The sequence below is a fragment of the Athene cunicularia genome (assembly GCF_003259725.1).
Source record: "Athene cunicularia isolate RWA chromosome 13 unlocalized genomic scaffold, athCun1 chr13_part1, whole genome shotgun sequence".
Classification (NCBI taxonomy): Eukaryota; Metazoa; Chordata; class Aves; order Strigiformes; family Strigidae; genus Athene; species Athene cunicularia.
Window position 1 is genome coordinate 3,046,687 of NW_020799117.1, and position 12,090 is coordinate 3,058,776.

A 12,090-nucleotide genomic window follows, 5' to 3' on the forward strand; every position below is an offset into this window, starting at 1 on the left:
GTCTGTGTGTGTGCTGGGCCATCAGGCGTGTGCAGGATCCGCAGAGGGTTTATCAGGAGAAGCTCCCGGACCACATGGATGATGGTTAGTCACAGCCGCCCCCGTGTCTCCCTCTGTCTGTGGCCCCCCCATCCCTGGTCCCTGCTGGGCTTCCCCCCCGCCCCGGTCTGTCCCTGTGGTGGGTGAACTCAGCCCCCTGGTCCCCAAACCCGCTGCCCCACAACCCCTGGGAGTGAGGGATCCCTGACTGCTACCCCCCCAACCCCCCCGGGAGAGCTGCTCCCATCAGCAACGAGACTTCCCAGTGCACCCCATGTGGGACCCCACACCCCCGGGGGACCCTGGCACCCCAAAACACCCTCCCCGATGAATATGGGACAAAAAGACGCCCAAAAGGTGCTGTAACCTCATCGGGGGTCCCTGGCGGGGAGGGAAATCACCTGTCGTAAGGTAAATCTTGATGGGGAACTTTAATTTTAGCAGGTATGAAGCACCAGGACCCAGGGATGTACAAAGGATCTGCGTATTCTGGCTACCCTTTCCTAATGCTGTCAGATCCTTATCTGCCAAATGGATCTATGTCACCTCTGGTGAGTTCATCCTCTCCTTACGGAGAAGTTTCGTGGCCTTTCTCACTGCTGAAGTATCGTGCAGGCACCTACATGTGATATTTTTTTTTTTTTTTTTTTTTTCCCCTGGCAAACGGCAGCCCTGTTTCTAAAATGCCCGGGCACTGTTCTGTCCAAGCTGAAGAGATAAGGAGTGGGAAGGGGGAAGGATGCCTGGCAGCAAGCGCCTGCTTCGCTCCAAATTTGCTGGAGGAGCTTCTCTTCCAACCTCCCCATCCTTTAAGTTCGCCTTTACACTTCCAGCAATCAAATCCTAATACCTAATGCAAGAATGCCCCTTCCTTTTTCTGGGTCATGAACGTTGGAGACGAGCAGCTTCTGGTGTTTGTGCTCAGGGATTTGTCCCGCAGCTTAACTTTAGTTCGACGTATTTGCTTGTAAAACAGCCAGGTTTTGGCCTGCTCTGGGTTAGGGCTCTGTTGTGGATGATGGTCCAGAAAGTGGATCTTGTGCTGCTAAAATGGCAATAGAGGTTTTTAGGAAAAGGCTTAGTGCTTCTGGAGGACTATTCCAGTCATCCTCTGTAAAGTTTTTCCCTCTCGGGTCAAATCAGCTTTAGTAATTTTGTATATTCTAATGTTGATAGGTTTTGCTATCTGAATAATTAAACTAAGGGCTTCTCTACAAAAAAATCACTATCTCTATGAGAACTTCAGAAAATAATGTCAGGATATTGCAGTGGATGGTCAGTGCTCATGTGGCTCCTGGGTAGCTGGCATTGCTACATTCATTTCGGATGTTATTCTGCATTTACAGTCAGTAAATGAGAACAGAACATCATTTGGTTTATTTCAGTTTTAGTTTTTACCCTGTGAAGGGATAAGGTTTAAAAGAATATATAATGCCCCCCTTAATTTCAACCCTTTGTTCCCTAGAGGGGTTGGATGTTAAACTGATGTGAAGAAAAATGGATGGATTGTGGGGTATGAAACTCAGGTTAAAATGTGATGAAATATTGTTCACTGGAGTCACCGCTGCGTCCTCCCACCCAACCCTGCTGGCCTGTGTGGTGGGACACGGGTCCCTCCCTGAGCCTGCCCGTACCCCAGCACAGCCCTTCTTGGGGACCTGATTTCCTGGCTGCAGACACTGCTGAAGCTGGTGTGCAGATATTGAGGACCTGTCCCTAAATTTTGAAGTCTTCCTTCAGCAAGAAAAGATGGGTTTGCAAGGCAGGGCCAATGTACATTGTTGTAATCCAAATCAGTGTTTCTTCTGGTGCTTCCTACCTTGTGTCCCTTTGTCCAGGTATCGTGTATCCCCCTCACTCCCTAAATTATTAAGCAGCTCTCTTCCTGATAAATGATGATATTTAATCTGTCTTATTTAAACGTGTTTAGTTTGCTGCCTGGTGTAGAATCTGAGTAAATTCACAGTTACATTAGCTCAGCAATTATTTGAATAGAATATTTCTTTTAATCTTAAACCCTTACTAGATGGGCAACAAAGTGCAACAGCCTATTTATTAGCAATTAAGCTAAAAAGTAGATTGTGGTTTGTGAATCGCCTTTCCCCTTGATAAAGTAATAAAACCCTGAGAAGTTACTGTCAGAGCAACAGACAGGAGTAAATGGACTGTGCAGAACTCAAAGGGGAGAAAACTGTGTAGCAGAGAAGGAAAGATCCTGTCCCCTTGAGAGCCACAGAAATCATCCACTGCCTCAGCCAGCTTTACTTAGGCCTGTCTGGATCCTGTGCTGCTTTATGTTGTGTGACTTGAAAAGCTGATTTCATGTTTTCAGATAAAAATTAGTTAGCTAACAGACACAGGAAGATTTTTTCCTTGACTTGTTTTTTTCGACTCGGTACAACAGCTATTCTGACGCATCTTTCTGGGCTGTTTTGTCTTGTATTTATATTGACTGCGCAAAGGTGATCGTAGTAAATTTCGTATTGCTCTGCTATAGATTTATTGCTACTGTGTATATTATACAAAGTCTGGGCTATAATCTGGTGGCTGCTTCCAATAATTGAGGAGGTCAGATCTGTGACCGAAGATTGCAGATACTTAACCATCCATAAAAGTGTGTTTAATTAACACTTTAGCAGAAGCGGAGTCGGGGAGGAGGGTTGTGTGAGTGAATGGGATTACATATCACAGTCATGCGTGCATTGATAGTGGAGATTGTGTTTTGGCTAATGGGGCTTCCTGGAAACGCTTGTTTGCAGCTAAGATGAATTTCAGAATCCTCAGAGAATAAAAATTAAAAAATTAACCCAGGAGTACTTTGGCAAACTGTCAGGGCTTTACATTTACCTGATTGAAAAAATATAATACAACTCCCTGAAAGACGAAGGGCAGCCAGCGCTGAGGCTGCAGGTTGAACCCCCACCCTGCGACGCACCAAAAAAAAACTTTTTTTTTTTTTTTTTTTTTTTTCTCCCTCCGAACCCTGGCAGGGTGCTGCGAGCGGCGCTGGAGCTGGCCCGGAGCGCCTGCCTGGGTGGGTGTGTCGCTACTGGCATTACCGACGTGCTGCTTTCCTTTTTTTTCTTATTTTCTCAGCAGCATCACTTTTGCTTTGTTTTCCTCAAAGTGGTTGTAGCCCGCTAACTGTTACACTGCTCACCCCAGCATCCTGCTAGGCTGCCCTTGTCTCCCCAACCAAAGTCATCTCTTTTTACCAAAACACACCCACTTGTGTTATTTACATGCTCTGATGTTGCTCCGGAGCGATGCGCTGAAGGTGTCTGAGGGGACCTGCCGTCAGGAGCGCTGCCAAGCCCAGCTGATGGCCCCAGCAAGCAGCAGGATGTGGCAAGAGCCCCGCTGCAGCAGCAGAGCCCGGGTGTTGGGCTCAGTGGCCCACCTTCGCTGCAGGTGGCCAACGCTGGGTTAGGGTGGTTCAGCCGGAGAGGTGCTGGTTTGAGCGTGCACAGGTAGCCTGGGCTGGCAGCAGAGCGATCAGAGAGAGAGAAAGGAGGGCTGGGGGGTGGCCAGGGCATGTGGGGAAGGTGCTCCTGGAGCTGGGGGCAAGGCAGCCCCAGCGTCCCATGTTTTGGGAGCGTGCTCTGAGCCCCCATCAATGGGCCGGGCTGCGGAGGGCACGCTCATGGTCAGGCATGTTAAGGGCATCTCCACGCAGACTGTGCCTGCATCTGAAGTCTCAAAATCTTGCAAAGCCCCAGGAGAATCGTTTCTCACCCGGCTCTCGGGTGTCGCACACATGGTGGTTCAGGTCTGCTTTGACTCTTGATAGGCCCCGCTTCTCCCAGAGTGGAATATATGGGATTCACCAGTTAAAAATCTGCAAGAAACTTCCACAGAATATTAACAGGTTGAGGAACTGTTTTTCTAAATGAAATATAAAATCATAAAACTGTATCCTTTTTTTAAATAGTACAAATGACTTTAAATCAAATTAAGGTACATCCTTAGTAAGAACATCAGCCTTTTAGGTGGTTACAAACATTAGAGGTCAGACATGGTCAAACATGTTAACACTTTGATCAGATTAAAATATTTTTCTTGCTACAGTTGTATAATTGAGTTTAGACCCGAGGGGGTTTTCTGAACATTGTTATATCTTGTACCATGTGCTAGTTAAATGGTAGAAAGAGCACTTATAAGTTTCTTTAAGTTCCTTTTGGAAATAGGTTTATAAAATAGGGGAATGAGCCGTGCTGCGCCGTAGGTAGGGTACAAGCTCTGCCCACTGCAGTTGGTGGGAGAGCTCCCGGGAGAGCTCTTCACACCTTCTGTGCACCTCTAGTGTGGGTTGTGAGCGTGAGGTGTGTGATGGCAGAATTAAAACGTTCTGTACATAAAGCTGAAGGACTGGACTTTCTGTCTGTGTGAGAAACAGAGGTCCAAGAGCCTCTGTTTCTTTGGAAAACAGACAGTACCTCATTTTCTTAATTATTAAGTTGTCTAACCAGTGCTCACGTAGGAGCAGAAGGGTGGTGGTGCCTTCCCCAGCTCTGCACACTTCAAGTCCCCAGATGAGGTGGCAGGCCCAGGAACCAGTGCTGATGTTCAGAGCCTGCTCCCTTCGGTCTGCGGGGCTCCTTCGGCTTGGTTCCCGTTGAGTGGGTTTGAAACATCCCCTTGGGCAGGGCAAGGTGAAAGTGCAGTTACTGCTGGCCTGGGGCCACAGGTCCCAAACGTCTAACAGGAGGTCAGAAAGCATGGAGCTGAAAGTCTCCCGCTGCCCTTTGCAGGACAGAAGCTCAAGCAGCAGCAGCTGAGCCCTGGGACACGGCCACTTCTGCTGCAGCCCCCTGTGCCCGCGGCTGCTCCGGCCCTTTGCGGGAGGAGGCTGTTGTCCCCGCAGCAGTTGGCAGAAGGAAATCTGCAGCTCAGCTGCTTCTGTGTCGAGGTCTTTCTGTCCTAGCTTGCACTGTCAGGGCAATAGTTTAGTATTGCTTTTTCCTGTGTCGAGTTCTGATCCTGTTGAAACCAGCAGGAAAACTCCCCGGAGTCGCCCTGTGATGGGGATGTGTCGCTGCGAGAAGGCTGCTGCATCCTTCTCCAGATGTTATGCGGGGAGGGAGGGCAGCTGCAAGCAAACAGTAATTCTGCAGCAGCGCTGGCTGCTGTGGGAAAGCAGCAACATCTCCAGCAGCATCCCAGCCAGGTTTCCTGGCAGCTACGGGACCTCCCTGGGACGGTGCTCCGTCGCCGTGAATTGTTGTATTCCCAGCAGAAAGCGTTAGGAGTGCGGTGGCTGTTGATGGATGCCCTGGCAGACAGACAGATGAGTAATTTGTTCCCTCCTGACCAGAGCAAATCCACTTCTTCCAGCTCTTCTACCTAGCTTGAAATAGGATAATGGTGAAAATAATTTTTTTTATTAGAGCATAATGTTGGATAGGTAGATGTACCAAGGCACAGGGCTTCCGAGGTCATTTATTGCATGTCTGATTCAGCCTTGGTTCCCCCCCAAGGAAAATTCTTGTGTTAATTTCTGAGTTCATATCACACCCTCAATTTTGAAGCAGAACTTCCCTTTGAAATAAATTAGAGAGTTCTGCTTAAGAAGCAGTGACATGATACAGCACTGCCTGTGTGTGGTCTAATATAACCTTATTTTTAAAATTGTTTGGAATGAAAAAAAGAGAGAAAAATGTCACAGGGAAACAAAAGCAAGTTTTATGTAAATCCATGCATGTGAATAAGTGTGCACGTGATTCAGACAGTTCAACAATATCTGCTCTCCCACTGGGATTCCTTCGCAGGCTACCCTGGAACTGGCTTCCCAGGCACGGGATGCTTTGTCCGTGGGGAGCTGCTATGAGATTATGTATGGTAAAGGCACCGTTCCTGCAAGCTTCCAACTGTTGCTCTTTGTGAAATGTTATTAGCTCAACCGGTTGAGAGTTTGGAGAGAAAAGCAAAAACCTAACATCAACCCAAGGTCCCAAAGCTCATCCATGTTAATGATTAATATTTTTGAAATTTTAACTGTGAAGAACAAAGTGATTCGGGGGCTAGCGGTGCACGACGTGTCCGACTTGAAAGATCATTGCTCGGTTGGTATCCAAAGCTTTATTGGAGAGAAGGGGGGAGCAGCGGGAGGGCAGCGAGGAGCTCTGCAATGTGCTCTTGCTGCTCACTGGCAGGACACATGTCGCCTCACAGCTTGCAGTCCCTCTCCTGCTATAAGTCTACAGGCACCATTAAATTCCTGCGTTTGGGTGGAAAACTCTGACAAACCCGTATGGTTGGGTGTGCTGGCATTTACTGTTTGAGGTGCTTGTTCAAGAAACCACGCGTGTGTTCCTGTGACTAAACAGACATTGCCGGCTCCCGAGGGATGACTCTCTTGTCTGCTTTCATAGACCATCTCTGGAGGGACAGATCCTACTCACAGGCTGAATCCCTTTCTATCTCTAGCGTGATCTGCAAGTGAAGCAGGTTTTCAGGCTCCGGGTGGTGGTGTGAGCTGCACACCTACGACTGCAGTCTGGTCTGGACTGTGTGTGTGTCTGCGTGTGCATGACATGGTGGTTATTGGTAGAGCACAGTCAAATGCTAAGCAACATCAACAGTTTTGAGGAAATATCTACAGCTTGCCATTAATTTCACACCCGCGGTTCTTTGTCTGCCCTCTGGCCGTGAGCGATTTAGCAAGACCAAATTTAGTCTTTGTTTTGTACGGGTTGGCCTTTGAGCCCCCTTGCTGATTCACTGTAGACAAGACGAAGGAAGGACCCATGCATCTGTGAGCATCGTGTATGCTCCCGGGAGGCTGTGCTGGACAGGGCAGGTTTGGGTGAACAAGAGTCGAGCACGTGCTGCCGTTCAGGTACTGAAATCTCCTGCATCATTCGTGAGTTGGAAATTCCTCAAGAAATCCTCAAGGGTTGTCTTCTCCTGCCTGTTGCACTGATTTGAAGAGGGTCTAGATGCCAGATGTCCTCTTGGACAGGGCATTGCCACTGTGGGAGCTTTTCCCCATCCCACCCCTCTGAAGCTTTGGGTTGCCTGCAGCCATCATGTAGTGCCTCTCCTTTCATTTGCTGCTCATTTCCTTGGTTTCCCATCCATTGCTGCTCCAGCTCGCGGCTCGTGGTGCCAGGAGGTAGCTTACATCAGCATCTCTCCCAGCCTGATGTATATATACTCTTACCTCATCATTTACCAATGGTGGGCGGAGGGCACAGAAATAAGAGAGTAGGTACAAGTTGCTTCCTGAGCTCTTTGCAGATCCGCTACGGCAGGGAAAACTTCTCAGCCTGACCATATCCCAGGTTGGTGCCAAGCTGGGACATGTGAGTCCCCCCCACAGGCTCTTTCATGTGCTATTCTTCCAAATCTCTCTTTAAAAAATATCCTATAACATGATACTTGCTCATTAGCCTCTGTGTCTGGAGGATGAAACAAAGGTTCGGTAGGAGGACGGGTGACTCAGAGGGTTGGTAACAGGATACAAAGCTGTTCATTTCCTAGTTACCAGTTTTAATCCAGCTGAATCAGTAAAGACCGAAGGCCTGTTCTGTCTGCTGGCTTGTCCAGCGGTCTGTCCAGGAGGGCACGGCTCCCTCCAGCCCCCCAGGCAGGGCGAGTGTTTCATGGTGTGAAGGATGAGATGTCCTGGGAACCTGCAAAGTCTGTACCAAGCCCTCTGCGAATGTCAGCTGAGGTCTTCGTTCTTGCCATGGGGCTGCCAGTTCAGCACATGTGCTGGCTCACAAACCCACCTACTTCATTTCTTAAAGGAAGTGATTGCAACATCATGTGCCTCAGAGTGTTGATTACAGCAGGATCGTTCTCTTGGTCACCTTGCAATGATCTTGGACAAAGAGCTCCCACCTTCACCTCCTTACGGAGCAGCTTGTCACTGTCCTGTGGCGCTTTCCCTGATTTTTGCCTTTGGGTCTTTATCTTTTATGTCCATTCCCAAAGTTATGAAGGACTGTTCCACCATCACTGCCTCTGTGAGGTGGTTTCATGGAGAAAATGGGACATTGGGTCAATCCTGAGGATGATGAGGGTCAGCAAAACCTGGCAGAGCTAGCGATATCCATCCAGATCATCCTGCTGGCTGGAGATGCTGGGCAAGGGGCCACCAGAGTGGCTTCAAACCGCTACTCCTCTCCCGTCCCCCGTGTCTGTGCTAAACACAGCTCAGCTGCAATGAAAAGAATCTGGTTCATTGTATTTCACAGGGTCACAAAATTAGTATTTTGTTAAACAAAACAATAAGCTCAACAATGCTGTGGTAAATTTTTGAAACCAAAGTAAAGCTGGATACTGAAGTCTAGAGCACTTTCCCCTCCAGTTATAACAACTTTACATTTGATTAAATGATAGGCAAAAAAACCATCTCAACAGTATCTCCTTTGTTCCACTGAGAATCTGGGGCTGTAAGATACGAAGTACACACCTGCCTTGAAGAGCTACACGGTAATCATGGACTGACCAAAAAAAGCCTTTTTTTTTGGTCAGTCCATGATTACCGTGTAGCTTTCAACTTGTATGCTATCTGTTAAATTTGTTTTCTGCTGTGGTTTGCTCTGAGGAATAGCATAGACGAGTGTAAACAGAGGTTCTCCTCTGATGGGACTTACACAAAAGCAAAATGTGAAAGCCTGAGATCATAAAGTGTGCTTGACTCAGCGTGAGGGGGATGCAATTATAAACACACTTGTGGAAGAAGTGCTGGGGAGATGCTCTTCCCAGCAACATGCTCAGAAAGGATCAGAAATGTGGCATTTTTATTCTAACACTGAGGAGATGGCACTGCGGAGATTGCTTTCATGTTTAGGAAATAAGCCATTGTGAGATCTACCACAGGAAAATTTGTTGTTCTTAGCATGGAGAGGCTGATGAGTTGGTTCTCGTTACGTGCTGCTGCCCCGGAATTACCGGCACGGGAGCGGAGATGGCGCAGAGGAGTCGTCGTCTTCTACAAACATCGCTGTGTGTGACTTCGCCCTAAAAGAAGAAAAAACGATTCTAATGTGGGAGACGGTGCACAACCCCTGACACCAGCATACCCGAGGTCGAAATTTGGCCTTTGAGCTTTGGCTTCCTGCTATAACTTAGAGAGTGTGGCATTGCCAACTTTGAAATCCGACCGTCCGAAGGGACGCGCGGATTCAGAAATCCAGGTGACGTTTTGTGGGATCGCGTTGTGCTGTGCTGACTGTTCCTTTGGGACAGCCAGTGCTGTCACACAGGATAAATTAAAATATGCGTAAGAACCCTAAATCCAAAACAGAAGCAATAATATAAAATCAGAAATAAAATTTTATTTATATATATATATATAAAAAAAAAAAACAACACCCAAACCTTTTTATTTAACTTTCTCTGATACAAAGCAATTTCTCCAGGACTGTACACCATATGAAACACATTATAAATGCTCTTGTAAAATCCACATCATTATACCACATGAAAGGCTGGGTCCTAAAAATAGCCATTCAGAGAGGATGCAGGCTAGTAGCAATTTCGGTGATCATGAAATAGTTGTGTTGACATCTCTATGCATGCACACCCACAGAAAGCTTTGACTTTTGAATATTCTTAGCAACATTTGTGCTTTATGGAATTTTCCATGTTCTGGTCCCATGAATAGTCTCTTACCCAGTGGTGTTCCTTCCTGATCTTATCCCCATGTTTCTAACCCTGATTTTACTGACAAAATTGGTAAGTTCTAGTGTTGTTTTTTTTTAAATTTTACATGAAACTCTTTTCATTGCTATCACTTTGACACTATCAGGTGTTTTTCCCTGTCTGCTATCAGTGGAAATACTATCTTTTCCCTCAGTAGACACACACATCCCTGATATTTTGGAGGACTAACTGTCAAAATGTAAACCTAGAGCATTAGATGATATCACGAGGAACTGCCACATCTACCCAGCTTTTGTATCTGCTGTAGTATTCAAAAGAAAGTAAATGAAATCTGCAGTAATTATACAGTAATGTATCCACAACAAAAAATTTCTTCCTCATCGCAGCGATCAGAACTTGGCTTTTGTTTTGAAATATGAAAGGATGCAGCCTCCTGGCTTTGGTGTGTTTGCAGCAAAGCCCTGGCTGGGATAAGCTGCCATAGCTCTGGGATAGACAACAGAATCCTGCCAATTGATATCACTCAGGATCTTTTTGAAGAGCTCATCAGATTTTATTTTATTGCTGTTGTGTTTTGGTTTTAGCTTGTTATTTGTTTGAAATCATTACTATAGGGATAGCTTTCTGAAAACCGTTTGAATCTCCAGTGCTGATCTTGTGTTTGCATTTTTCTTTTATAAGTAGAGATGAGGATGCTGGAGAGGTACACCCTCAAACACGAGGATGTCTGAAGGTTGTGGTTTAAGCCTGTCCAGGGTTTTAAGTGTGTGGCCCTCCTAAAGCCAGTTGGAAACAGTCTACTTCCTGAAAATAAGTTTGCTTTTGGAATTGGAGCAAAATCTTTGGAGATAGCGAATGAAATAATAGGGTGTTGAAGAAAATGACATTGCTTCTTAAAGAGCTGGCACAAAAATCGTCAAGTCTGAAGTTTCATTCAAATCAGATGTAGCTGTGGTTGTAATGAGGCAGGACACAAACTCTTCAAGCAGTGCAACTCAGAGTGATTCACTGCAAGACTTACAGTCATTCTCCACAGAGCTTTAACATCCAGAGCAGTTCCTGTCCCTTGTCCAGCTCTGGAGTCCTTTTCCGATAGAAACACGCTCTCAGATTTTTAGATACATCCGTTGAATTCTTGCAGGCTGTTAGCAACTTTGAAGAATCAAGTACTGTACAATGACATCCCAGGAATGTGTTTGCAGTTGCTCATTGAGCTCCCTAAAACAGCTGGACCGGGGGCCATGGGAACACCTTGAGAAGGCAGTAATTTTATCTAAACCTCATAGAGCAAATACATTTATTTCTACACACAGTCAGCAGTAGTTTAAGGATGTATTTCCAACTAAGTGCTAAGACATTTTGGCTCACGTTGTGCTCTGTATAATGCAACAGATACAAGTGTTTAGAAAAAAAGTTTGTAGCGCTTCTACTTTGAAGTTAAGATCATGCCTAAGCCCTTTTGTGTTTTCCATAATTAATTTCTTTGATGGCTGAACCCAGGGTTATATCTAGCAATATGAGGGGTTTTTATTATTCTGATGAACTCTGGTTTTCATGATAGGAGCAGAATTCAGGTGAAAACACTACATATGTGCTGGCTGGGACTTCTGACAGCACTTGAACACAAGGGTTGTTGTAGAGAAAATTTAATTTCTTCACTCAAGAGGACAGAAAATTACCTGATAAGTCATTGCCAGTTGCTTGGTTATTGGATTTTACTGGAAATAGTATGTAACTACATGCATATATTTAAACTTTGGAAAAGAAAACATTTTTAAAGTATAATATACTATTTGTACTGATCGAGTACGAGGATCTGCATGTAAATGCATACTGAAGGATGAGGCAGGCTGCAGTGAATCCCTGAAAGATCAGCTCCTGTATCCAAAAGCATCACTCTTCATTCAAATGTGCTTCTAAAGGCATTGCCGTGGTTAAATGTCTGACTCCCGGGTGGGTGCGTTGCTGTTTGCCGTGGGTGGGAGCTGCCTCTCTCCTGCCTGCGCCCTGAGAGTTTGTTTGATATGGAGCCGAGCGATCCTCTTACCGGAGAGCACCAGGTGCCATGTCAGACGCGTGCAAATAGCCAGATAAACAGACATTAGTAGCACCAGTTGTTTATGTGTTAACACAGGATGTTCTCAAAATCAGGTAAGAAGTGAGGCATGTTACCAAGTTTTATAGCAGAGGAACCGGATAGTCTTGTAACTGCCGTGCAGGGCTGCGGCGGAGGAAGCGTGGTTTTATCCCAGCTTCTGCTCCCAGTCCCCCAGGAGCTTGTTTTACTGTGACTCAGTTTCCCCGAGGAGCATTCTGAAGCTTTATCGTTTCATGTGTAAGCGATGTTTGGAGAGCACTGTAGGGAAAGCCACGTCAATACTGAAAAAAAACCAAAAAAACCATAAAATCCAACACAGGCTGCTGTGAGAGGGGACA

General features: G+C 46.2%; 1 protein-coding gene across 1 annotated transcript in view; it reads left to right on the forward strand.

Moving 5' to 3' along the window:
- Positions 1-14: 14 nt before the first annotated feature.
- The window catches only part of TCF7 (transcription factor 7), a gene marked incomplete at its 5' end in the record, with an annotated part of 70,553 nt that continues 58,477 nt past the window's right edge, over positions 15-12,090 (forward strand). The window contains 2 exons of the mRNA XM_026858018.1: positions 15-84; positions 481-590. Coding sequence (XP_026713819.1) covers positions 15-84; positions 481-590 — 180 coding nt within the window. The remainder of the gene's footprint in view (positions 85-480; positions 591-12,090) is intronic.